This window comes from Athene noctua, chromosome 10 (assembly GCF_965140245.1).
Source record: "Athene noctua chromosome 10, bAthNoc1.hap1.1, whole genome shotgun sequence".
NCBI lineage: Eukaryota > Metazoa > Chordata > Aves > Strigiformes > Strigidae > Athene > Athene noctua.
This window is the reverse complement of record NC_134046.1, coordinates 22,852,913-22,876,254: the sequence shown is the minus strand read 5'-3', so window position 1 is coordinate 22,876,254 and position 23,342 is coordinate 22,852,913. Positions and strand designations below refer to the sequence as shown.

At 39.9% G+C, this 23,342-nt stretch overlaps 1 protein-coding gene across 10 annotated transcripts in view; it reads left to right on the top strand.

Moving 5' to 3' along the window:
- IQSEC1 (IQ motif and Sec7 domain ArfGEF 1) overlaps window positions 1-23,342 on the top strand; it is a 356,135-nt gene that overhangs the window by 181,745 nt on the left and 151,048 nt on the right. The window contains exon 1 of one of the 10 annotated variants that reach the window (XM_074914145.1): window positions 19,952-19,969. The exons of 8 other annotated variants lie outside the window; for them this stretch is intronic. Coding sequence is in view for 1 of the 2 variants with exons in the window: in XM_074914141.1 (XP_074770242.1) it covers window positions 21,057-21,133 (77 nt within the window). In the remaining variant the exon portion in view is untranslated. Of the gene's footprint in view, window positions 1-19,951; window positions 19,970-20,455; window positions 21,134-23,342 lie in introns of those variants that run through there. One more of the 10 variants, XM_074914141.1, reaches the window with a different exon arrangement.

Here is a 23,342-nt window from a genome sequence, read left to right as displayed (position 1 = left end):
CAGAAGGAAAAAGTAGCTATGCAGCTCACATGTTTTAATTTGCATAGTAAGTGTATAGCAAACGTGGGTACTCATTAAAGACGGCTACTGTGAAATAAAGGTGCTAATAATGGTGGGAGTTTTCAAAAATCTAGATTAGTATGGCTTCCTTCTTTGTGCACAGCTAACATCTTTATCTGCAATTAATGTTTTACATTGGTCATTTCTGTAAAATATGAGTGTTGCTGTTTTCCCTTTAGAGATGGGGATGAGATTTTTAGAACTAATGAAACTATTATTAGTGAATTAGTAAATTAGTGAAACTAATTATCTGTATTTACTAAACAAGCTGGGAAGCTGAAATTTCATGTAACTAAAGACCATTTCTTCCTACAGTTATGTTTACTTTCCATATTCAAGTGAAAAATTGTACATGATATTTTTCGTGAAAAGTAGTGTCCATTGTTAATTCCTAGTGTTTCAAGCAAGTGCTTTTGTTTCCATACCCATTAGTTATTTGTTTTTCTTTTTTTTATGTTATTTGTATGCTCTCTGGCCTTTAGTGATTTTTGGCTGATGCATTCGTAGAACAAATGCATAAAATCAACCCAACTTATGACCCATTAATGTAAGCATTTTTTCCCTAAAGAAATTATGTCACATTTCATTCACCTCTGAATTTTTTTTCTAGCTAATCACTGGAGCATTGCACACCTGAAAACGAGATAGTATTGAAATCTATCTTTCTCTCTTCCTCAATTAAATTCGTCTTTATGGAGAATTTAATTAGTTGTAATTGATATTTTATGACAAGATTTTGCCAGAGGCTGGTGTATTACAGATAATTAATCTCGATCGGGAAATGTTACTTAAATAATTTTATTTTGTAATCCTACAAGCAGTATTATTAATCAGGTGACATGTATTCTGACACTAGAAAGAACGGGCAGATAGCCCACTGCTCAGTCTCTTGGATGTAGCAGATGTTTCTGACAAACAAGTTTGTTTGCTTGTTGGTCACGAGGTGTCTGATTAAAGCAATTTTGCTCGGCTTTGTTCTTTGTTAGCGGGTGAGCTCTCAGCTGTGCCCGCTGCTATCAGCTGGCTGTGGAAGCCCCGAGATTGCTGTTGGTGCCTCTAGGATTCAGAATGAAATTTAGGTGCTCTCTACACGTGTTTAGCTCTTCAGAAGGCCACAAAGACATGTCTTCTGCTTTATAATCAGACTTTGTTATTGAAGGCTCCTTTTAATTTTTTTTTCTTTTTGATTTTGGGGAGCTTAATGAAAATATATGTAATTTAGTGCTGCCAATACATACTGGATTCCAAGTAAGATATGAACAGTAGTAGTTCTTCCTTCCCACAAATTGCTTGGTTAGATTACTTTAGCGCTTCAAGGAAAGAAAATAGCCAGTGGTTTTTAAAATAAAACTGAAAATGACTGAGTAATAGGCGTTGTCAACTCATTTAACGTTTTTCATCAAAGATTTAAGGGTGATCAAAGAGCCAACAAGGAAGGCAAAGGTTTAGGTGTGTATGTGGAGCAGCAGGAAGCCTGTAGCCTGTCACTTTATTACAGCTGAGGCTAAATGAATCTTGAGCTTTGCTTTCATATTTCATTAGGCACGTCTCAGCCACAAAACTCAGTCCAGCTTGACAAAGTCCACATTTAGCTTAGCCACAAATAGGAAAATTTGGGAGACAATTTTTATTAGTCAAATTTATCTGTCAAAACTTGGTGTGGTAAAATATGTAACTGGAGGCTAGAACTGAAGATGAAGTTGTGCCTGCTCTAGCCAGATGTGCAAGTTTCTGCCAGTTGGTTGTTTAATCTAATTCTCTGGTACAGAAACATTAAATGGTCTCTGGGTAATAAGTATGAAATTGAAGAATGGGCAAGATTCATTTAAAGCTTGCTCTCTTTAGGTACTTTGACACTTTCCTTCCCTGTTTTTTGTTTTTTGAGGGCTTTTCCAAAACATTTCACAATAGTGTGTGTGAGTATATATACACATATGTATATATACATATGTATGTATTTATGTATAGTTTTCAGAGTGTGATTGTTCTCCAAATGTGTACAGCTGCATCCAGATGGCAGTCAGAACCTTTGGCCCTCTCAGACGCATCTGGGACTGCCTAGTCTGATCTCTTGGTTTACATTGAAGCCGTATTAGATCCCATGGGCACAAAGACAACCCTGGACTGTTCCACTGTAAATACTGTTTGGAACTCTGGGATGGATATGGCAATCAGTTGTGAACTCTGAACTTATGTAAGGCATATAGTCATCTTGTTGTGGTTTCAGCTGGCTCCTTTTATTATGAAAAGTCAGGGTAGTGAAAATTATTATTATGGTAAATTCAGTTTTTATATATACACCATACTATCTAAATGTATGTGTACCTATATATACACACAAATATATAAATATATGTACTTTTAAAATCTGCTCCTTATATACTCTGGTATTTGCATAACTTGCTACAGCTGGGGTTTTGAAATGCTGGACAAGAGCCACTACAAAGTGGGCCCATGCAGAACCCCTGACCTGGGGTCCTGTGGCTGTCTGGGGTGAAACCCAGCACTGGTGCAGAGGAGCCTGCAGCCAAAGGGATCCATTCGGTACTGTCAGGGAAGTGCCTGTCTCAGCTTCTCGGCATGTTTGAAAGTCAACGTGCCTCTGTAATTTCACTCCGCACACTTGATAAATGTAAACTGCCAGTTAGCTGAAAAATCTTGTTTCCTTTCTAATGACTAGGTTGCTCTGTAGGTTCCCCATCCTGCTTCCAGCTTGCACACTACTAACCCCACTTTTTGTTGTTTTGCCACAGACATGCTGACGTAGCTCCAGTTTGCTTGTTTTCAGATTCTGTGGTAGTTTGCTAGTTGCATGTTATTTAACTTAGATTTGCAAGCCTTTTCTTCTAGAAAACAACGCTTTAAAAAAAATCTACCCCCATTTTCAGTTTAGTAGGTTTGTAGCCTACAGGAGTAGAATTATGAAAACCTTTGCTGTGCATGTGTACTGATGACGAGGTTCTGTATTTAAAAGCAGCATCATAACCCCTGATAGACTGATATAGCACACTACATTTTAAATAGGTGAATCTGCTTATATGAATAGCTCTGTTAATTTTCTTTTTCAGAAATGATGAAATTAATAAAATAGATGCAGCTTCACTGAGTAATAGGGAAGCAGCACATTGGTTGTAGGTCTCTGAATCCGCTTAACAGCTTCTGTAATTCTGTTACATTTCCTGGGAAACAAAGGGGTCATGGACATTGATCTATAGTACTTTGTAATCTGCTGCTTCTTGTTAAATGCTGGGTAATCAAAGGAAAATATCACTGACATGCAGAGAAATAATAATTGATTGCAAATTGATGTATTGAAATAGGTTGAAAATCATATAAATTCTTAAATTGTAACACTGGTATTTCTGGACAGCAACAGGAACGAAAGCTTTGTCGTGGTACATGATAAATTAGCCTCTGGCAGCACAGGCTGTGGCTCATGCTGCCTGCAGATCCCCGCAAGGGAATAAGGCTCCTCTAAGCCTTTTGTTTTTCTGTACATATATAAGCATTTGCAATATGCAAACTACAGGGAGGTGCCTGCAGCATATGGTATAATACATGGGAAATACTTAAACTGCAAACTTCTCCCAGAGCACTCATTCTGAGCTAGGGATTTAAAATCTGCTGATGTGAAGATGAGAAACAAGCTATTAATCTACGAACCTATATGAAAAGTGGAGTAAAGTCTGTCACTGAACCGCTCCTGTGGTGCAGCCATGTACTAATCCATGCCAGCAGATCTTTCAGGCTTTAAACTGTCTGCAGTCGTAGTGTTCTTAAGTACATGTGAAGGAGATAGACCCAACAGAAACTTTCTGTCGTAAGTCTCTGCTCCTAGGACATAACGTAATGGGGTCAATTTGGTGTGCTCATTTTCATATTCAGCTTGACGTGTTTTTTTACTTCACTGCGTCACTTTTGCACAGAGCTGCTACTAGCTGTTTTAGGAGGACAGTAGTAACACTATAGCTTGCAACAGGACACATGATATTCAAACACGTTTTAAATTACACATCCTTTTTTAGGACGCCTTTGTTTTCTGTTATTTTTCAGTCACGTGATCTCAAATGCCATGCAAAGATACTTGTAGAATTTAGATCTTTGTGGTACCTGAGTGGATACTGATACAGGGACTTGTGCAAAGAATGCCCTCTGTCTACACTGAAGCTTCTGTGCTTTTTTCCTGTGATAGGATTTTGCTTACACTGTGGGTAAGCAGTCACACAAGACAGCAGTTAGCTTAACTTGGTTACTCTAAGAGCTTAATTCACAGTTATCAGGAAACCTTACACGTAATGTTAATGTGTTTTCAGATTTATGACTCATAAACACTACTTTCTTTTCAGATGATATGCAAACAAAAAAAAGGGAAAGGTAGCTGTTTCTGGACAGTAGACACAAATGAGAACTTTTAATGGAGAGTAAGTTTGTCCAGTCATATTGTTGTACAAGACATTTTCAAACACTTCAGTTCTCAGATTACATCAATATGCTGGAACTTTGCCTCACAGAGGATTAAACATAGATCTGGAAACTTTAATGTCTTCAAATTGAATTATATACAATTGGCTGCTGCTATCAGCAATGCACTTTTCCTTCTTTGGAAAACCTCAATTCCCATGTTGCATGTATGGGTTGGTTTTGTTTTCATAGTTCTGAACTTGAGCTGCAAATAGTAGTGAGACTTGTTAATAAACATCTGATCTTCATTTAAGTCTGGGAATAAGCGTAATTTAAATTATGGGCTTTACTTCTAACAAATCCAGAACCACATCACTGCAATATTTTAATACGAAAGCAGTTCCTCTGGCAAGATATCACCTTGAAAAACAATGCCGATTAGATGTTCAGCGGATAATAAATTCTAAACCGTTTGTTGTTGTGGGGGTGGTTCCTTGATAAAGACTTTTCCCCCCCCCCACCCCAGAGTTCAGGGCTGGGGGACTTGCAGCTCCTTTGGGAAACCTGGTAGAAGGCTGGGAGCCTAAATACAAGGCATATACAGTTGCTGTGAACTCTGAAATTGTATTGTTAAAACGTAGTGGTGAAGGGTCTAAAACATCAAGGCCATTAACATTTAGGTGTTATTGCTGGAGTTAATCTAGCTGCTGGGAGTTTTTTAAGATTAAGTTTTTTAATAATATCTTTCACTGTATAAAATTTCACTGCAAAACTGAAATTAGAGCATTTCTTGAGAAGGAAGCTTCTCCAGGTCCTCTTGTTGTTACTCTTGTAGATTGCTCTAGGAATGCAGGCCCCGACTTTGTAAGCACAAACTGAGTTTTATTTAAAATAATTCTGTTGTGTCTGTACAGAAACTCAGTTTTACTTTTGCACAGTCTTCTCAAATTAATAAAGCCAACTGAGTTTGCTAATCTGGCTATTTTCTTGTGGCTTTTAGGTTCACGTTGGGATGGCTTTGTTTCTGAAATATTGCTTTTCTTACAGATTTAAAATCTCTTTGAGATACTGCGATTATATTTTTATTTGGAAAACATGTTATAAAAGTGAGCGTTTAGGCATGCTTCTGAGCTGAACACTTCCAAAATTATAACAGAACTGTGTGATGAAAAGGAAAACCTCCTGAAGGAGGAAAAATGAAACAAAGCTTGTGCGTATAGCTTACACACAGCCCAAACCAAGTTAATATATATTTCTAGTATGCCAAGTCGAAAAGTGTGTTCAGAGTCTTCCTAAAGCTGCTCTTTTTCTCTGATCTGTTTCTGTCTTTGAAGCAGACCTTTTGGTCACTTAGCCATGTGGTGTCTGGAAGAGATCCAACAAAAAACTCTTATCAGTCAGTTGACTTTCTGAACAATCAGCTGCCTGCTTAGATTTGTAATCCAGTTTTAACTGTTAATGACCTGGGAAATGAGCCACACTCTGAGGACAGGCTTTCCAACCTGGAGCTATGCAAAACCTCTAGACCCAGCAGAACTCTACTCGTGAGTCTTAAGTCATTCAAGCCCCAAGTGAGGAAAGCTTTTCATTTCTAGGAGCAGCATTAAATATGTATTTAAGTACTTTCTTGTCTAAGTGGTTCGTTGAAATATTTGGAGCACAACATATGAGAAGAGAAAATGAGAAGCAAGAATTTCAGTGGTATTCTTTTAAGTTCCTAGTTCTTCCTTCTGAATGCTGCCTTTTCGTAGGTGAACAGTGCCAGTAAAGCTATTAAATTATATATCCAAAAGAAAGACTTAATTTGAACTATGTTTTCAGGTTTTGTTCCAATGACATATCAGTTTGAGTGATGTTTAGTTCTGGCCTACTTACCCATGCAATTCTGTGGAAACCTCTGGAGTTGGGCTGTTCTACTTTTAGATCTACGGTTCAGGCACGCTACCGTGAGACAGGTTTTCTGAATTGAATCCACATGTGAACATAGCTGCCAGAAGCATTACAGGTTTCCTGAGAGCTTCTGCCTTTGCAACATGCCTGTTTTAAGATTGCAGTGTGTCCCCCAGGAACTGCACAACAACTTGGTAATGAGTTAGTGGGAAGAGTGTGTCAGAATGGCTGTGCTGCATCGAAGCAAACATCCATCTGGGCCAGAGCATGTTCTCTGGTGGTGGTCCATAGCAGTGCCAAGGCAGACGTGTAGGAGTAAGACAACCATGCTGTCACACTAGTCTGCCTTCAGTTCTTGACGATATCTTGATTCACTTGTATTGCACTAATTAATGCTGGACTCAGCTGCATGTCTGATAAATGATGCTTCAGCCAGAAGAGACATTACGGCAGAGCTTCTGGCCATATATCCATCAGATTCCTCCTAATTTCTGGGAGGGGCCTAATCTCTTCATTACTTTCTGGTTCGTAATATTCAAATTAGAATTTCCTGCAGCTTACTTCTTCAGGGCCATTTGTTTGGGACCTCGGGCAGAGGGCTGTGTAACAAAAGTGAATGCAGAACTCCTAGCCACCGGGTCCCTTTAGCTCAGGGAACTTCTGGGGTTTTGGGGGAATCTGTGCTCCCTGATGGCTTGGCAGATCTCGGGGCAAGCCAAGGCTCCGCTGATGAGGGGGAACTTGAGCTGAGGGGATGTGATGAGCAGAATTTAGAGGTGGGAGGCTAAAATTAATTCAGATGTTACCTTTTTTTTCCTCTTTGTTAAGTAACTTCACCATATTTTGGGTGCTTTGGGAATTTGATCTCTAAGCAACTAATTAATGAGGAGCAGACTGAAGATGGCACAGCTTTCTGTATGTTGTTGAACAGCAGCATTGTGAAGAGGGTGTGATAGTGTGCGGTGCTTCATACTTTGGTGATTATGTCTTCCACTTGTAGCTAAAGCGTGTTAGGTGCCACGCTAGACATGCTGCAATCCTAGCAGTGCCCGTAGAAGTGACTTACAGCAAGCTCACACAGAATACGAAGGGATGATTTTGTTTGACCAGTGTAATGTCTGGAATAGAATTTCCAGCATTGTTTCTGTGGGAGGGTGCTGTTCTGGCTGAGTATGATCCTTCTGTTCCCTTCTTTTTGCTTGTTACAATTAGATGCTTTGGGCTTACCTACCAAAAGGAGCACTAAGGGATGCACAAGCGTTCATCAGTGCTAGGTTTCAGATGGTTCTCAAGCAAGGGTAAATTTTTCCATTTAATGAAGCTGCACTTTGGAATATAAAGAAATAATGTGGTCCTCCTTTGTAACTGAATGTGTGGAATATCCCAGCATCAGACTGCAGTGAACAGGATTCCCTTTCTTCTGTGTGCTGCCGGTTCATACGAAGAAACTGTGACAAGTAGCAATTATTCACTGAGCAATATCTGGCACGGTGTCTTAAATATTTAATATATTATTCTGCATTCCTTTCCACAATGTTAAAAAGATGCAATACTACACTGCTTCTAGCACCAAAGGCTTGATGGAGCTCAGAATTGTCTTTTATCCCTCAGACATGCTCTCTGAGTTGTCATTTGCAGACAGCAGTACTGTGATGCTGCAAGTGCATTTCACTTTTTAGCCAAAAGATGATATATTTAAGCAATCTTTATTTGGGATCAAGCTGTGGGTTTGCTTCAACTACAATTCTTTAATCTGCCACCATTGTGCATTTTCATGCCAGAAGAATATCTTGGCTTTTCTCAGATTGGAAATTTTTCTTTCTGCTTGCACAACGTCTGCTTATGATATGTAGTTATTTGTAGCCTCTGTCAGCAGTAAGATGGGTAGTACCGTGGTCTCATTTATCCTCTGGTTAGCAGATAATGAAGCAGTTGCAGCCATCTGCACTGATGGAAATGGACTGCTCCTATCCCAACTTGGCATTATTCAGTAGAATTGAGCCCGTAGGGCTGGAAGTTGCCCCATGGGACCCTGAGAAGGGGAGACAGCCATCCTGAACTATCACAGTGTGGGCACTCAGAAGAATATCCATTCAGCATAGTAAGAACCTCCATATATCTGTGCACTCCGTCAAGAGTTACCAAATACTCTGTGAAAGGCTTAGAGTGCAGACACAGTGCTGGACTACTAGAATTACTATATTCTGTTTATCTCATCTCAGCAAGAGCGTAGTTCCTATGTGGTTCTGTTCCACTGGTGCTTCCTGCAGTCACATTGGTGTCTTTCTTACAAATGTCTTAATGATTTACATTGTCACTGTTCCATACTGAGAGACAAAATAGTTTAAATCAAGGTCTCTGTCTATAATGCTGTCTCCCAGATCAATAACACTCCTTGTCTTTTATCACAGCTGAGGAAATCAAGATTTAGAATTGTCAGATCTGCAACATATTCATTCTCTACCTGCTCTCTCTTCATATGGTGTAAGGAACTCCATCTTATGCAGTTTCAGAAGTAATCTTCAATAAGACTGATTTTTGAATTTATGAAAAACAATCTCTTTTATCTCAAAAAGCGCAAAGTAAAGCTTGTATCATTGCTCAAGGTACCAAGAAGCTAATTGTATGTCTCACTTAAATGTGCTAAAACATTGTGGAATATGATCTTTTAAATACCCAGTTGCTAGGAATCCTGTACCCTCAGGTTTGCTCACTACACAGTGTGAATAACAGGTGTTATAGCCTGTGGCCCTGATTTTTGCTTCAGTACAGAACTCTCAAGTAGAATTGTATTTATTCTTTTTGTCCATGGATACCTAAAGCCCACTGAATAAGACAGCAACTATCTGAATTTCAGACCAATGATTTATTGGTAATATTTTTAATTTTTTCTACGTAATACACTGCAGAAGTAGGCTATTTATGATTTCTGTGCTAGCTGATGGAAATAGATGCAAGCTCTAAGCAAGTTTGTAATTCAGGAGCTGTGTGTATCCATATTTTGTATAATTCTTTTAGCCTTGAAGGAGGTTGATATTACCAACAATTACACGCATTCTTCAAGTTTCATGCTGACCATGTCAGTGCCAAATAATCCAACTGGGTATAGCCCTGCATGCCAAGTTTAGTTACAGTTCATGCAACGTTTCCTCTGTCTTTTCTCTAAAATGTCAAGAATGTGCATGACGAAGAGATGTCATTCAACTGACTCATCAGTGAAATTGATGCAGATTTCCTCAACTCCCTACCTAGAAGGACCTTGCTAACTCCATGGAAACAAACTCAAGATACAAAACAGCCTGCAGGGTTGTTTAGAGTATTTCCCTGGTAATGCAGGATAGTTCTGTAGTTTATTTTCTTCTCTTTAGTGGTGGTATAAGTCTTAGCTCAATTTTCAACCAATTCCTTGGGCATACTTCTGCAATTAAAAGTAGTTTCGTTGGTTTTTAATTTCTTGTGGATGTACAAAGTAGAAATTGTACATATATAGACAAGTCTATTATATTTTAAATATTTTTATCATTAGGTAGTGTATAGATTTCTTTATGGACTACAACTGTTCTGAGTCAGTGCCCATTAGGAATAAACAAATAGGGTTGTTAGACCTTCCTGCTTGCTTTCTTTAGAGCAATGCAATATTTTTTTTTTCCTATCCAGTAAATTTGTTAAAAAACAGAACAAACAAACCTTGTTTTGAGGTAATCTAAAGTAGATACAGTTTTATTTTTCCGGTAGCAGACATTCCTGAAATTATTTTGTGAAGAGTGAGATACTTTGTTTGCTGTAGCTTAATGATACTATGTTCAGATTTTGGGTTATTTTTATGTTTTAAATTAACTTTCCATCTTTGAGCAGTGTTTGGAAAGAAACTAGAAGATTTAAATGGGATTTTAGATATAAAGAAGGGGAGTGATTATAGTAAAATTATTCTGTAAATTCAGTAGGAATTAACTAACTTTCTGTACCCCAAATCCAGACCTTTCATTAGATCTTAAACGTGATTTCTCCTGTCTCTACTGGCTTTTTGTCTTGGCCACTAAACTTTGTTTTTCATGTTGCCAGTCTCCTCCTGAGGTCTTCCGCAATGGCAAGTTGAATCTGTGGATGGGTAACCAGGTTAAAAGGCTGCGCTATAGTTTTTCCAGAGCATGTAACCCCCTCTTAGCATATGTCTTGGTTTCCGTCCTGCTCCCTGGTAGTGACCTGTTTGTGCCTCTCCTCCGGGGAGATTTCTTCAGTTCAGCCCATGCGGCTTTTTCTGTGTTTGACATTGTTTTCATATCTGATCTCCTCATAAGAAAGACAGTAATAAGCCTTTTTCCATAGGGCTGCTTTGATATTCCATATTTGATTGAAGAGATTAATTGTGCAAAGATGAGAAGTTTTGGGGACTTTTACCATGAGACTCCATCGTCTGCCTCTGTGCCCCTGGCAGGAGGGCTCCCCAGCCCCCCGGTGACACAGCACAGGGGCCAGAGCTACAGTGGGGACTCCATGACACAGGCTATCCACCACATATACAGCATCTTTAAAGCAGATGAACTTTTGAAGCCCTTCCACCGCCCCGTTGTCTGCGGGACTTGCTGGGTGCTGAGCACATTGGCAGCTGCCGTGGCTCTGCGCTGCCAACTACAAAATTGATTCGATCTGTGGCTTTTTGTGTTTGGGGCTTTTTAACTACAGTTACTAAGTACGTAAAGAATTACTGATAGCATGCTGAACTGCTGTTAGCAGCATGGAAATTTCTAGAAAACTTGGTAAGAACAGAACATTTCAGCCATGTTTCAGGACAGCCCCAAGATGGGTATTTTTACTGTGGGAGCTGTGCTTTTTCCTCCGCATTTAAACATATATGCATCTCCTGACTGAAGCTTTTGGTCATTGGGGAGCCCACTTTAGGTGTCTGTCTTCAGAAAGAAAAACGAGGTATTTTTAATGAAGCTGTAATCCTGCTGCTTGTGATTGTATAAAGAGTCCCTGAGGTCACAACGTGCTCAGTGTCGTTCGGCACCACAATCAAGGTTGCGCTGGGGTGGAGGCTAATCAGCGCTGCCTTGTGTCTCATTACCATCTCTTCTTTATGCACAGCATATTGTCACTGCACAAAGACGGAGTCTGTTAAATATTTATTTATAGTAAGAAGAGCCAAAACTGTTAAGAGAAGACTTTTTAAAATCTGTGTTAAAAGCAAGGCAAAAAGTCACACTCGGTGAGCAGGTTGGCACTTCCATTAGCTTACTGGGTTAAGCAGGAAACTTAATTATAAGTAAATTAAGTTCACCCTTTTCAATTGTTAAACTAATAACGAGTCACAAAGCCAATGCATGTAAGCCACCCCCTCAAAATTCACCACTATTCACAAATCCTAAACTCTGGAAGCAAACAAATTACAGGGTGGATTAAGCTCCTAAAAGCTATTTTAAAGCTTTAGTGCTTTAGCTAAAAGCTGTTTGGACATATGCTGCATTTATGGCCTCCTCCCTCCACACAACCCTCTTTATTTTTGTAAGCATACTAGTAATCTTGGGATTAAAAGTAGAGATTTGCCATTGATTTACAAATACCCACTGTAAATATAATTAATGCAATTCTAATGCTAATTTTATGAACCTCCATAGACCATACACATTTATGGCTATATGAGCAAAGGTTGATCTGTGGCCATTGTGTAAGGGATTTAAATGGAGACGTGCAAATAACCATTTAAAAATTATCTCTAACACCATGACGGAGTGTTCATTATGAAGTTTTGACTCATATTTTATTACAGTCTGTGGAAAAACTGTTTCACCCTAAAAATTTAACTCTATTTCATATATATATATTTATGATAAACCTGAAAACATGCTCAATGAGAGCAAGGTGAATTAGTAATACCATACTACGTGTTAAAATATTGATGCTTAAACATAAGCGTAGTCATAATCTCCTCAGTACTCTACAGTATCTTAACTAAACTTTCTGCTGCATTAATTCTTCAGGATGACTCTGTAGTTGCCTTTTTGGGTAGAGAACACAAAGCCACGGACTGTAAGGGTGACTGTTGTGTTAGTGAATACATTAAGTAATCTGACGCCCAGTGTGAGAAAAGCCAGCAAATGGGTAGGCTGAAACTGCACAAGGCCCTCACAGAACTTTGCCCAGCTCCCCATTCCATGTAGCTGTGCTATTTTTGCTTAGTGGATATATGAAGGGTGAAAGCAATGTGGCCAGGAATATGTACTTGTAAGCTGCACAGTGCTGCTGTTCTGTGATCATGACCTGATTTATGTGCACTGCCCTATTCTGGGGCTGCTCTTTGGCAGTAAGTCTTCTGGTGAGGACACTTCTTGCATCTTGAAATTCCACACCTAAAGAAAGAGTCAGCTTTAAATTCACAACGTGCTGAAAGGTGGTTTATGCTCAGGGACAAATTCCAGCAAACGTGATGAGAGAGTAATGCAGACGCGTTTGCCATGGAGCGAGCTAGCACCTTCAGGAAGGATGTTTTTTGCTGCCTGAAGTTTTCAAGCATCTACAGCGTGAAGGTCTCTGACACTGCCTAAGGCAGGCTGTAGTATTTGCGTGCTAGTTTATGCCAAGGTTATGCACGAGTACAGGTGAATTGAGCTGAGGTTTTAGTGCTATGTGCACACAGTGCACGACTGAAAGTAGAAGACAGTTCTGGAAATGCGTAATATAATGGTGCACAGAGTAGAACTTGTGTCAGTCATTCACAGAACAAAGTGTTGTCATTCATGTATAAGAAATATGGAAGGGTAGAGTGCTTTTAGAATATTGAAAATTGATCACATTTTGACTAGTTCAGAAAAATGTTTCTGTAATTCCCCGTTCTCTAGTGTATAGCAAATGGCGGCTGTGTTTTTGTTTAGGGTTTTGGGGTTTTTTTCACATCCATGTTTAATGGTGTGCTAAGTAAGGAGGAAAATATGAAGCCATTAAGCATTTGACATTGAAGAACACAGTATTTTTGAATAGTGTTAATTCTTTATAATTTGATTCCTTTGCTATCACTTCAGGACTTCATTTGAAACACGAGGCAGCATCTCAGCTGATCCACTCAGGTACTGTAGTAATAGAGACATTAATTTTAGGTTTGAAGTAATAGAAATTACTCTATTCTGTGTCAGCTGTACATCACATAACCTTATCTTACAACGCATAGCCAGTAAAGGCATTGACCAAATAGCTGGATTTTTCTGTTTGTGTGGGCATGTTCACTTTCTTCCAGGATTTCCAACGTGAAATTCCGTTCTGGCTTCAAACACTGTATTCGTTCTCAGAGGAGCATGAAGGCAGGGAGGAAAGGTGTGTTTGTGCACGCACACAGGCAAAACCATCTCTCTCAGGTTTTTATAACCTTAGATTGTGCTGAAAACATCTGACCTTCCCTGGCAGTTTTAGACTGCGTTGAGTGAACAATACTGATTGTGTCCAAATGTCATTCATGTTTTCCATTGCTCAGCGTTTTGATAAAAGCACATGTATAAACTTCAGAGAGTACTGTCATATGAGTCATTGCAGTAACTGAGATTTTACTTTGATCACTCAATTTAGAAAAAACTGCTTAGCACTGTTAACACTGCATATCAAATGGGCACCTTGCATCTTTTATTCTCATAGCTGCACATTAAAGAGTGCATCAAAGTCACAGACTTCCTTTGATTAAACTGGGGCAGAGTCCCTTCCTCTCAAATTGACAGTTGTTTTGGTAAAAGTCTTTCTTTGGAGATGTTAACGGATTGAGGATGTGACTTTTTCCCACATTATGTAGTTTTAACCTTGCTTGAACAAAACATTAGTGGGAACCGTTCTGTTTAACCTTATTCAGATTAAAGGCTCTCCCTGTTATTAATCGTCCATTATTTTCCAGTGTATGGTCTTCTGAAAGTAAAGCGTATGCCTTATTATCATCTCCTACAAACACACACACACACACACCCTGTGTTGTAATGTTATCTTTGTCTTCAGCTCAGCATAGCAACACTAGACAATGTTCAGTCATGGCTGTAGTTTTGTTCCCATCTCCCGGTTTGACTGGAACACTGTTTCTTTGTGTGGTAGGACAATGCAGGAAACAATGTCCACTTCTCCCTGCCCTGTTTTTCTCAAAACTTATTTTAGCAAGAACATGATGATGCTGGTTTGTGATTTACCGTTCTCTGGGATAAAGTTCCCAGAACCAGGTATTTCTGCCATCTTTATTCCAGGCTAGATAAATCTTTGTGAAAATAGCAGAGTTAAAAAATTTCAGTGGACTTTTTTCCATGGGGGGGGGATATTAGTGAGAAAGATGGGGAAGATTTAAATAGATGTAAGGCTGAATTTTAATGTTTGATGGGAAAAGAAAAAGACAATATTGTTTGAGTAGGTTTAGTTGCACAGAGTGGACATGTCTTCTAGAGACTGGAGTGGCTGAATCATTTTGAGTTGCTACGGAATCACAAAAACATGACTATTGCCTTGTTTTAAACTGTTTTCAATAAAATAAGAGCATGTGACCATATCCACCAGTATGGCCCCTGCCATGGCTGCACGGCCTCACAAACCATAAAGTTTAATACACAGTGTATGTGTTGAGTGGCATTAGCTCTCATTAGCATGCATTCAGTGGGTAATGCTTTCTTAAGCCTGTAACAGAGAGATGCAGGCTGGTATGGAATCCTTGATTGAGCTTCTTTATATTTCAAACAATAGTTTTGTAATAGCTTATCTTCTACCTTCTTTTAGAAAAAAAAAAACAAAAAAAAAAAAAAAAAAAAAAAAAAAACCCACAACAAACCACCTGTAATTTATAAGAGATTTTGAGACTTTCTTCTCTACCCCATTCACTTTTATAAAACCTCTGTGCTCAGACATTTTCTAAACTAATTCAAACAGATAATCTTGAGAATATTTGTACATTTTTTACAGAGCTGTCTTTATAAAAGGTTATTTGGAAATAAAGGTACTTGCATGCAGTAAGTCCTTTTGAATTTTGAGAATTGGCATGAAATAATATCTGGGAGATACCAGATGAGGATGTAAAAATGCTACTCTTTAACTACAAATGGAATAATTTTATGATGTTTAACAACTCTAGACTAAAATAGTCATAGACTAAAACAGACATTAAAGAAATTTCAAGATTATGCCAGCTAACCCAGTGAATTTTTTCTAGGGTTAAATAATTATGGAAGAAACAGCATGTAAAATCTTAAGTCGTCTTCAGTAGGTTAAATAAGCCTGTTCTGGAGCTGTCATTAAACAGAATTAAGGCTATTATTTTTATGTAAAATGAAAGCTAGTAGCCAACTTCTTGTTACTGAATGTGTTCTCATGAACCTGTTGAGCAAAAATTTGCCTATGAATGACCCATAAAATGGCATGTACCAATTAATATGAACCCATCCAGTGTCCTGTCAAGCAGTTAGTATTTTCTAGTCAGGCTACTTTTCTTGCATTTTGCTCACTAAGTTCATGTCCCCATCAACAAGGTAAGTTTGCTCTCAAAGAACCACTCTGCTAGTTCTCACCTGCTCTGGAACACTGTAATCCAGTAATTTTGTTAAATTTCAGCTGTATGTAGATTCCCCATCAGACAGATCCATTTGTTTCCCCTGGATTTTTTTAGACTGCACTTGGATTCTGTAGGTTCAATTTGAAAGTTACACAGTTGTGAGATCAGAGGAAAGCCCAGTGCTGTAACGAGTAAGGGCCGATGTGAAAAATTTGCTTATGTCCATTATAAAAAGAAAAATCTGTACAAATTGACATGCTATATATGTATGTATGTATATTTTGGTTTGCACAGTTTCTTTCATAGTCTGCACAGTATTGTATTTATTTTGGATGTTTTGAGTGGGACTGTCAGCTTTCAACTGGTATCAGAAAATATTTTGTTTTCTAATATCTAAATCTTAATGTGGGCCTTCTCGAGTGTTGTATTACCAGACTTGTTTCAAATGATCCAGAAGTTTAACTGTTTAAGTTTTGCAGGTATTTTTGGCATATTTGTTGTCTTCTGTAACAAATTGATCAACTAGTGCTTCTATGAGTTTAGAGAACAGGCATTAAGACATTCAGCATTAAGAGAACAGCAAATGCCTTACTATTCTACTTCATGAAATTTTGCTAACTCAGGCTTAATAACCAAAAATTAAGGGTAGTATGAAATGACGATTAATATTCAGCTGTGGGGGAGTGCATAAATCTGAGAGCTGTTTTAAGAAAAATAACTTTGTTTTGAGTTACTGGAGCTTTTCTAGGCAGCAGAGCTTCCCTTCGAGAAAAGAGGGGGGGAAAAGAGCTTGATTTTATGTCCCTGATTCTCTGGGCAGCATCTCTGTAAAGCATGTCACCAACATGCCTCGGTGTCACGACGGTGCAGCAGAGCCCGAGAGCTCCCTGTGAACACAGCTCTTCATTTCTCTGGCTGGGAAAGGATTCTTGCCGAAACGGAACCCAGAAATGCACAAGAGGGCCAGGAAGAGAGATCTGGTTTGCCAGAGCCTTTAACATGGAAGTCTCCCCTATTCTTTGTATGAGCAACCCAGGAAATTTTCCCACCAACTTGCATGTGAACACTATTTGATTTCCAGTATCAAGAAAGGGACCCAATGTACAGGAACTTTGTATTCTATTCTGTGAGCAGTGAGGCCTTTAAGCCTCCCAGGAACTAGTTCAGCAGCATCTGTTCGGTTGCACAGTGTCTTGTTTTGTTTTGTACACCTTGTATCTGTTCCTTGTATGATCCCCACTTTTTAATGTGTGCACCAGGGTATTGTGGAATTAGTATAGGAACCACACTATCTTGGTCTCATGATATTCCTGTGCTCCACAATGTATGAATCGCTAGTTTTTGTGTGTGGCTATTGGCATATTTCACCCTGGAGTCATGAAAGGCTCACGGAAAACAGTTTTCTTGCTGCAGGTTTACAATTTCTGTACTCCATGTAAGTAGGCAGGTACTTTGCTTTTCTGGGCAAGTGAAATATTTTTCAGGAATGTTCCTGGTGTGTCACAATAAGGGTGTCAGTAAGTAAATAACAGTCGTTCAATTTACGTATTTTATGAAGGGCTAAAGATTATGTAGCTAGACAAGTCAGTTTTCCTGGTTTCCCCAACCCCAACATATGAAATCAGTATACTGGTAAGTCTAGCAGGCATGGACTTCATGCTGGGGTTATTTTATACAACACTTTCCCTCATCAGTGGATTGCGTTACTTCAGCCTCAGGGCTTCATGGATTGACAACACAACCATCCCTAAAAAGGAGTTGGTGTACTGTGCGTTTTTTCACTTGCCCCTTTTTTTAGTGGCTGTTTTTGAAAGACTTGTCAGAGGCTTCAGTGCACTTCTGCCAGAGCTGCCTCTGCATATCAAGACTCTAAATGACTATAGAAATTTTCAGTGAACTGCTCGCTTACGGTACTAGTGCTGAAGCTGCAGCATGAATTCCTACTCTTCTTAGGCCTGGGAATTCTGAGTCAAAGGTTTCGGTAAATGCCTTTCTGAAAGAACTAGTTCTATATCCAGGGTGAGCGTGAGATGAAGCTTAATTTTCTTTGTTGTTTTCCTCTGGAAGACAAGTAAAAATGAAGAACATGTTGAGAGCATGGTGCTTTTCATTTGCAAAAGTCCTAATTAGCATTTTCTCTGCATGCAGTGCAGTATAATCAGTGTTGGTTGCTCTCAGAAAATTCATGGGTACATAGCTTCTGCTTACTAAAGTCCAGTATTTTAGAACTAAATAAGGTGACAAATAGCATTTTGTTGTTGCTGGGTTTGTTTGTTTGTTTGTTTTTGTTTTTTTCTGGAAAGGGTATGATATAGAAAAGAAAAGAATTTGTTTGCAATGTGAAAGGATAAGTCTTCAGAAAAGTCTCATTTCAGGATCAAGTCTTTGGATGGTGTCTCTTGAGCTTGATTGTCTCAGTATGGCTTTCCCCTTTTCCTTCCTTGATCTTGAGGATAGCTGTTCTTGGTTATGAGTCAAGGCATTCCTTGCTGCTGCTTCTTTCTTCTTTTTTTTTAAAAAAAAAAAAAAAAGAATCTCAAGAAATTCAAAAGAATGTTCCAATAGGGAAAATTCAAACTTTTTTTTTTTTTTTTCTTCTATTTGTTTGTTCTTGGAAATAGAGGGAAAGGGATTTCCGTGTTACCCACTTGGCAGTATACCTTTGTAATGGACCAGCCCAGACCAAGCCAGGAGACAGCACCAGGGAGACTGGGGAAGGCTGGGGCTTGCCAGGAGGCACTGGATCTCAAGGGCCTTTCACTCAGTTCCTCTTCAGATAAAACTACCCCTGGAAAACAGGGGCTGGTATTAGGGGTGAAAAGCTGGGATGGAAGATTTTGATATGAAAATCTAAATACCCTTAGCACGGTGGCATCACTGTCTTGAAAACTGCCGAGCTAGTGAAGCCCAAGGAAAATATGAGTTTGCAAAGAAAAATGGTCTTGAACTTTGACAGTATTTAATATTGTTAGGGGACTTACTTCTCAAAAGTAAGCCATAATGTTTTCTTATGAAACACTGCAACAGTACCAGCTCTGATGCTGTTCTGAAAGGAATCACAGTGAGTAAATGCAGGCATCACAGACAACTGATTATTTTAAAGAGAACCTTTAAAAGAATTTTTTTTTTTTTTAAGGCCCAAATCAAATGTCCATGCTTTTTCAGGCAAGTTGCTTTTCTCATGATCTGTTCATTTCCACCACTCACCCTATACTGTACAATGTATTTTTAGGGAAATACCAGATGAAGTGTGACATGAACATTTTAAAATTTTGTCTAGGCATAGTTTCCCTATTTCTTCACTTCACTAAAGAAACTGCCAATTCTCACTCAAATATGTTTATCGTGTCATTTCAAATAAACCTGGACAAACCAGTTTTCTAAGAAGTTGCAAGGCACTTATGTAACTGAACAGTGACAATGAGTAAAACCAGAAACCAAAGGGATCCCTAAATATAGCTGCTTATCCAGGCACTTGGGGAACTAGTTGCACCTACATGAAAAAGGAGCCTCTGGTTAAGCCTCAGGGGTTTGGTTTTCTTTTAATATTTTTAAAACTGTGTTAATTTTTTTTTTTTTTTTTAAATACCTGTCCAAGTGCCGGAATCTTTTAAAGTATTTCTTCAGATTCTGATTTTGGCTTTGTTGTTGTATCTGTCAGAAGTCTTAAGTTGCTATACCTTGTTGATACTGTTGCAGGCTGTATCCTAGATGTTTGCTCTGAGGGACTTTCAAAAACTCAATAGAATGAGAAATGCCCATATTATAGTTTCTGGGAAAGTAAACTTAACAGCAAACCGGACATAACAGTTGGTCGGTCTCCACTAGGACACTTGTTATTCAACAACAACAACAACAACTTTTTAAAAAATGATTAATTGCTGTGGAAGGCTTCTCTAGTTACCGTTCCCTGCCAAATGGCAGTTCAGGGCTGTCCGCGGGACCGGGCCAGCTCTGGGAGTGGAGGCGCACGGCGGCGTGGAGCGAAGGGAGGACGGGGGGGAGGTGGGAGAATGAGGCCGGTGCCTTTCGCGAAGGACAGAAATGAGACGGGGACTCCTGCCGCGCCAGAATGGAAGCGACCCGCTCCCGCCCCGCCCCGCCGGCCAGGGGTTGCAGGTAGCAGCTGCCGCTCTCGGGGAGCCCCTCGGCAGCGGGGCTCCGGCCTCGGGCCTGCTCGGGCCTGCCCCGGCCCGGCCCCCGGCCCCGCCGCCGGGCGGCCGTTCCCCCCCGCCGCAGGCCGATGGCGGCGGCCGCTCCCCGCCGGAGGTTCCCGGCGTGTCCCCGCTGCCCCGGCAACGGCGGCGGCCGGCCCCGGCGGCGGGACGGGGGGCGGGATGGCGGCATGGCGGGGCCGCCCCGCTGCGCGCCGGGGGGCTCCGCTGATTAGTTTCTGCTCACACAGACCGACCTGGCAAAGTGTGTTGGGAATAAGATAAGCATAATTTGGTTTGTGAGCGGGGACGGTCTGCACTTCTGCCTGTCTTTTTTTTTTTTTTCTTTTTTTTTTTTTTTTTTTTTTTTCCCCTCCCCTGTCATAAGGAGCCCACAGTTTTCATAGGTGCTGGCAGACAATGGAGCCGATGCGATTTACACAGGAGGAGCTGATTAACAGAGTTGTGTGCTGCTCTATTTAACAAAAAAAAAAAATTAGAAAAAGGAAAAAAGCCTGCAGTTCCCATGTGATGGGATCATAGCACTGCTGTGATTATAGGGCAGTTGTTGTCAGATCTGATTGAGATAATTGCTTGCATTTTCCGAAGTTCTGTAAGCTTTAAGGATGCTTTCCAGAGGTCCTTCCAAAACCTCCACTGGAATATATTCACGTTGTTTGACCAGAGGGCTTTTAGAATGGCCTAAAATAGCCCGAAGGAGAAGTGGGATTTCTGTGTAATAACGGTTATCCCGGTAGCACTGGGGACTTTTGGAAAGACAAACTGCAATCAGGATCAAAGACGCACATGAATTTGTATCCTTTGTGCGACTGCCTCTTTGTATTAAAGTAGGATACTGTAACCGTGCAGGTGCTGTGCCATGTGCATGACTAGCTGCATATGTTGGTAGCAATTAGAAACACTTATGCTGCAGCAATAAGGAGAGGAGTGTGTTGGACTGGATTTGAGTCATTCAAATCATAACAAAAAGAAGTCTTGTGTTGTTAAAACCTAGCTGCAGACTACAGTTGCTGCAGTAGAAGTATTTGAAAATGCTGAAGTTAAAGGCCTTCTGCTTGGATTACTGGCAGTTTTTATGTCTCCAGCCTCTTCACGGTTTCTATAAAAGGTAAGAAAACATTAACTCTGAAATGCTTTTCAGAACTGGGTGGCTGCACATGATGCCACTAGTGCTTTTACTTGCTGTTCTCCTCTATTGCTGAAAGGCAAATATGCAGGGGAAAAGGGAGTGGTAGAGAATTAATGAGAACTTGTGACAAAGATTGTAAAGCTGTTTTTTTATTGCATTAATTATCGGCCACTTTTGTCTCTGTGCATGCAGATGTGAAAGGTGATGATGCTGTTTGGTTTTAACATTTACTTTAAGTCACATCATCTCAGCTAAGACTCAATTAGTACTTTTTCTTCTCTGATATTTTATGCTTAGGCACAGTAGCTTGTGTTGTGTGGTGTACAGACTGTAAATAGCACTAGGAGATTAATTGAAATGTCACGGAAATTTATGTAATGTGGAGAAGATCCTTTTTTTCCCACAGATATTTAGTAATATAATACTTCATCTTTCATCTCCCTCCCAGCACAAAGTGCACATCACAGCCATTCAAAGCAACGGGCACTTCACTTAGGCAGGTCTGACATACAGCTTAAATGATTGATGGTGAATGGTGATCATAAAGAATAGGACTGGGTGTCAGATGCATTGAGCTTGCCTATTTAATGGAACAGCAAAATAAGCAATTCCATTTAACTTGTCCCTGAACTTACCCTGATGCTTTTTAATCTAAACTTCTGTTTTCTTGCTCTTGATTTACACTACTAAGCAGAGGGAATTATATGTATTTGAATTTTCTGGGGAAGAAGCGAGGATCACTCATTGTTAACAAAACCCATGCAATTCTTTAAAATAGGATTCTGTTCTTGTTATGTACACTTTCTGGTCCGACTACCTATTGTCAGCCTACAGAAAGTGCTTTGTACTAAATGCTAATTGCAGTTGAATTTTTCATGCGGTGACTGAAGGCTGGAAAAGGGAACTGTTCCAATCTTTTTCAAGGTTTAAGGGGTGCCCCGCACTTTCTGGCATTGAGTAATATAGGACCCTCATCTGTGACCATTGGCTTGTGGAGTTTCAAAAGATACCTTTATTCTCTTCTTGCTTTTCACAGATTTCATTTCTAAGCCAAAAAATTTCCAACCCATTCCCAGCCCACTGTAATGTCTTCCTTGCTGAGAAACCATATAAAATAATAGAAATGTAGCCAGACTCTTTTGACACAAATAAATACAACTGAACTAAAGCTTTATGTCTTGGATTCCTGGTGAAATCCCAGCTTTGTTGCAAATGAATTAGAGTTATTCTATGTCTCCTAATGGAAACCTCTGCAGTAGCTAAGGACTGTCCATTTATTTCCTTCCAGATAGCTAATTTATTTGTCATCAGAACCTAGATGTACTTGAGCCCTCCTCCTGGAGTGTGTTTGCATGAACAGAAGTAAAAAGAGGACTTAAGCACTTTGATAGAAGCGCTTTGCTCCCATCATTCTGAGAAAAAGAAAATTGAAGGAAAGTTACCACTTTCTCATGTTTTAAATTTCTTGATTAAAGCACAGTGACAAATAAAAATGAAAAGCAAATGGTCTGGAATAACGAACTTAAATGCAAGGAAGTTCATATTAGAGAGGAAAAAACCCACAAGTTTCTTGAGATTTACTTCTAATTATTTTTTATTAGTAGTTGTAGATTGTTTAAAATGCTCTTGGAAAAGAGCCAACGAGCTGTGGGGAAGTTTTGTGTGTGCCTGGGTGTATATATTCCTTATTTTTATGTATAGAAGGAGATAAAACAGAACTTGAGTAGCATTTCCATTATGTGGCTCATCCTACATGAATGTTCAGTATTAGCATTAGGGTTGTTGCCTGCCCTCTGTTATGCCTTGATGGTGTGGGGGAAGATGTGTGCGAGAATGCAGGCAGGAGCAAACTTCAGACATTCCCTCGTGCCACCACTGTTACCTGGTGACCAGCCATGGCTGCAGGTGAAGAGCTGTGGTGGTAAGTCGTGGGGGAAGCCATACCAAACCCCTAAGCCTCCCCCCGGACAGGTAGTGCTGTGACAGCAGGTGACTCTTCAGAGCAGACGAGGGGGTGCTGTGTGCCCACCTCCCCCTAAGCCATGGGTTCCTGATGCTGTGGGGTGACTCAGAGAGTCACTGCTTGGCCATGAGAGCTCTGCTCATCACTCCTCGTGCGCTCGCCCTCCCCAGCAGTGCTGAGCAAGCTGTACATGACAAGAAATGTGACTCTGTTCTCTTTCCTTTT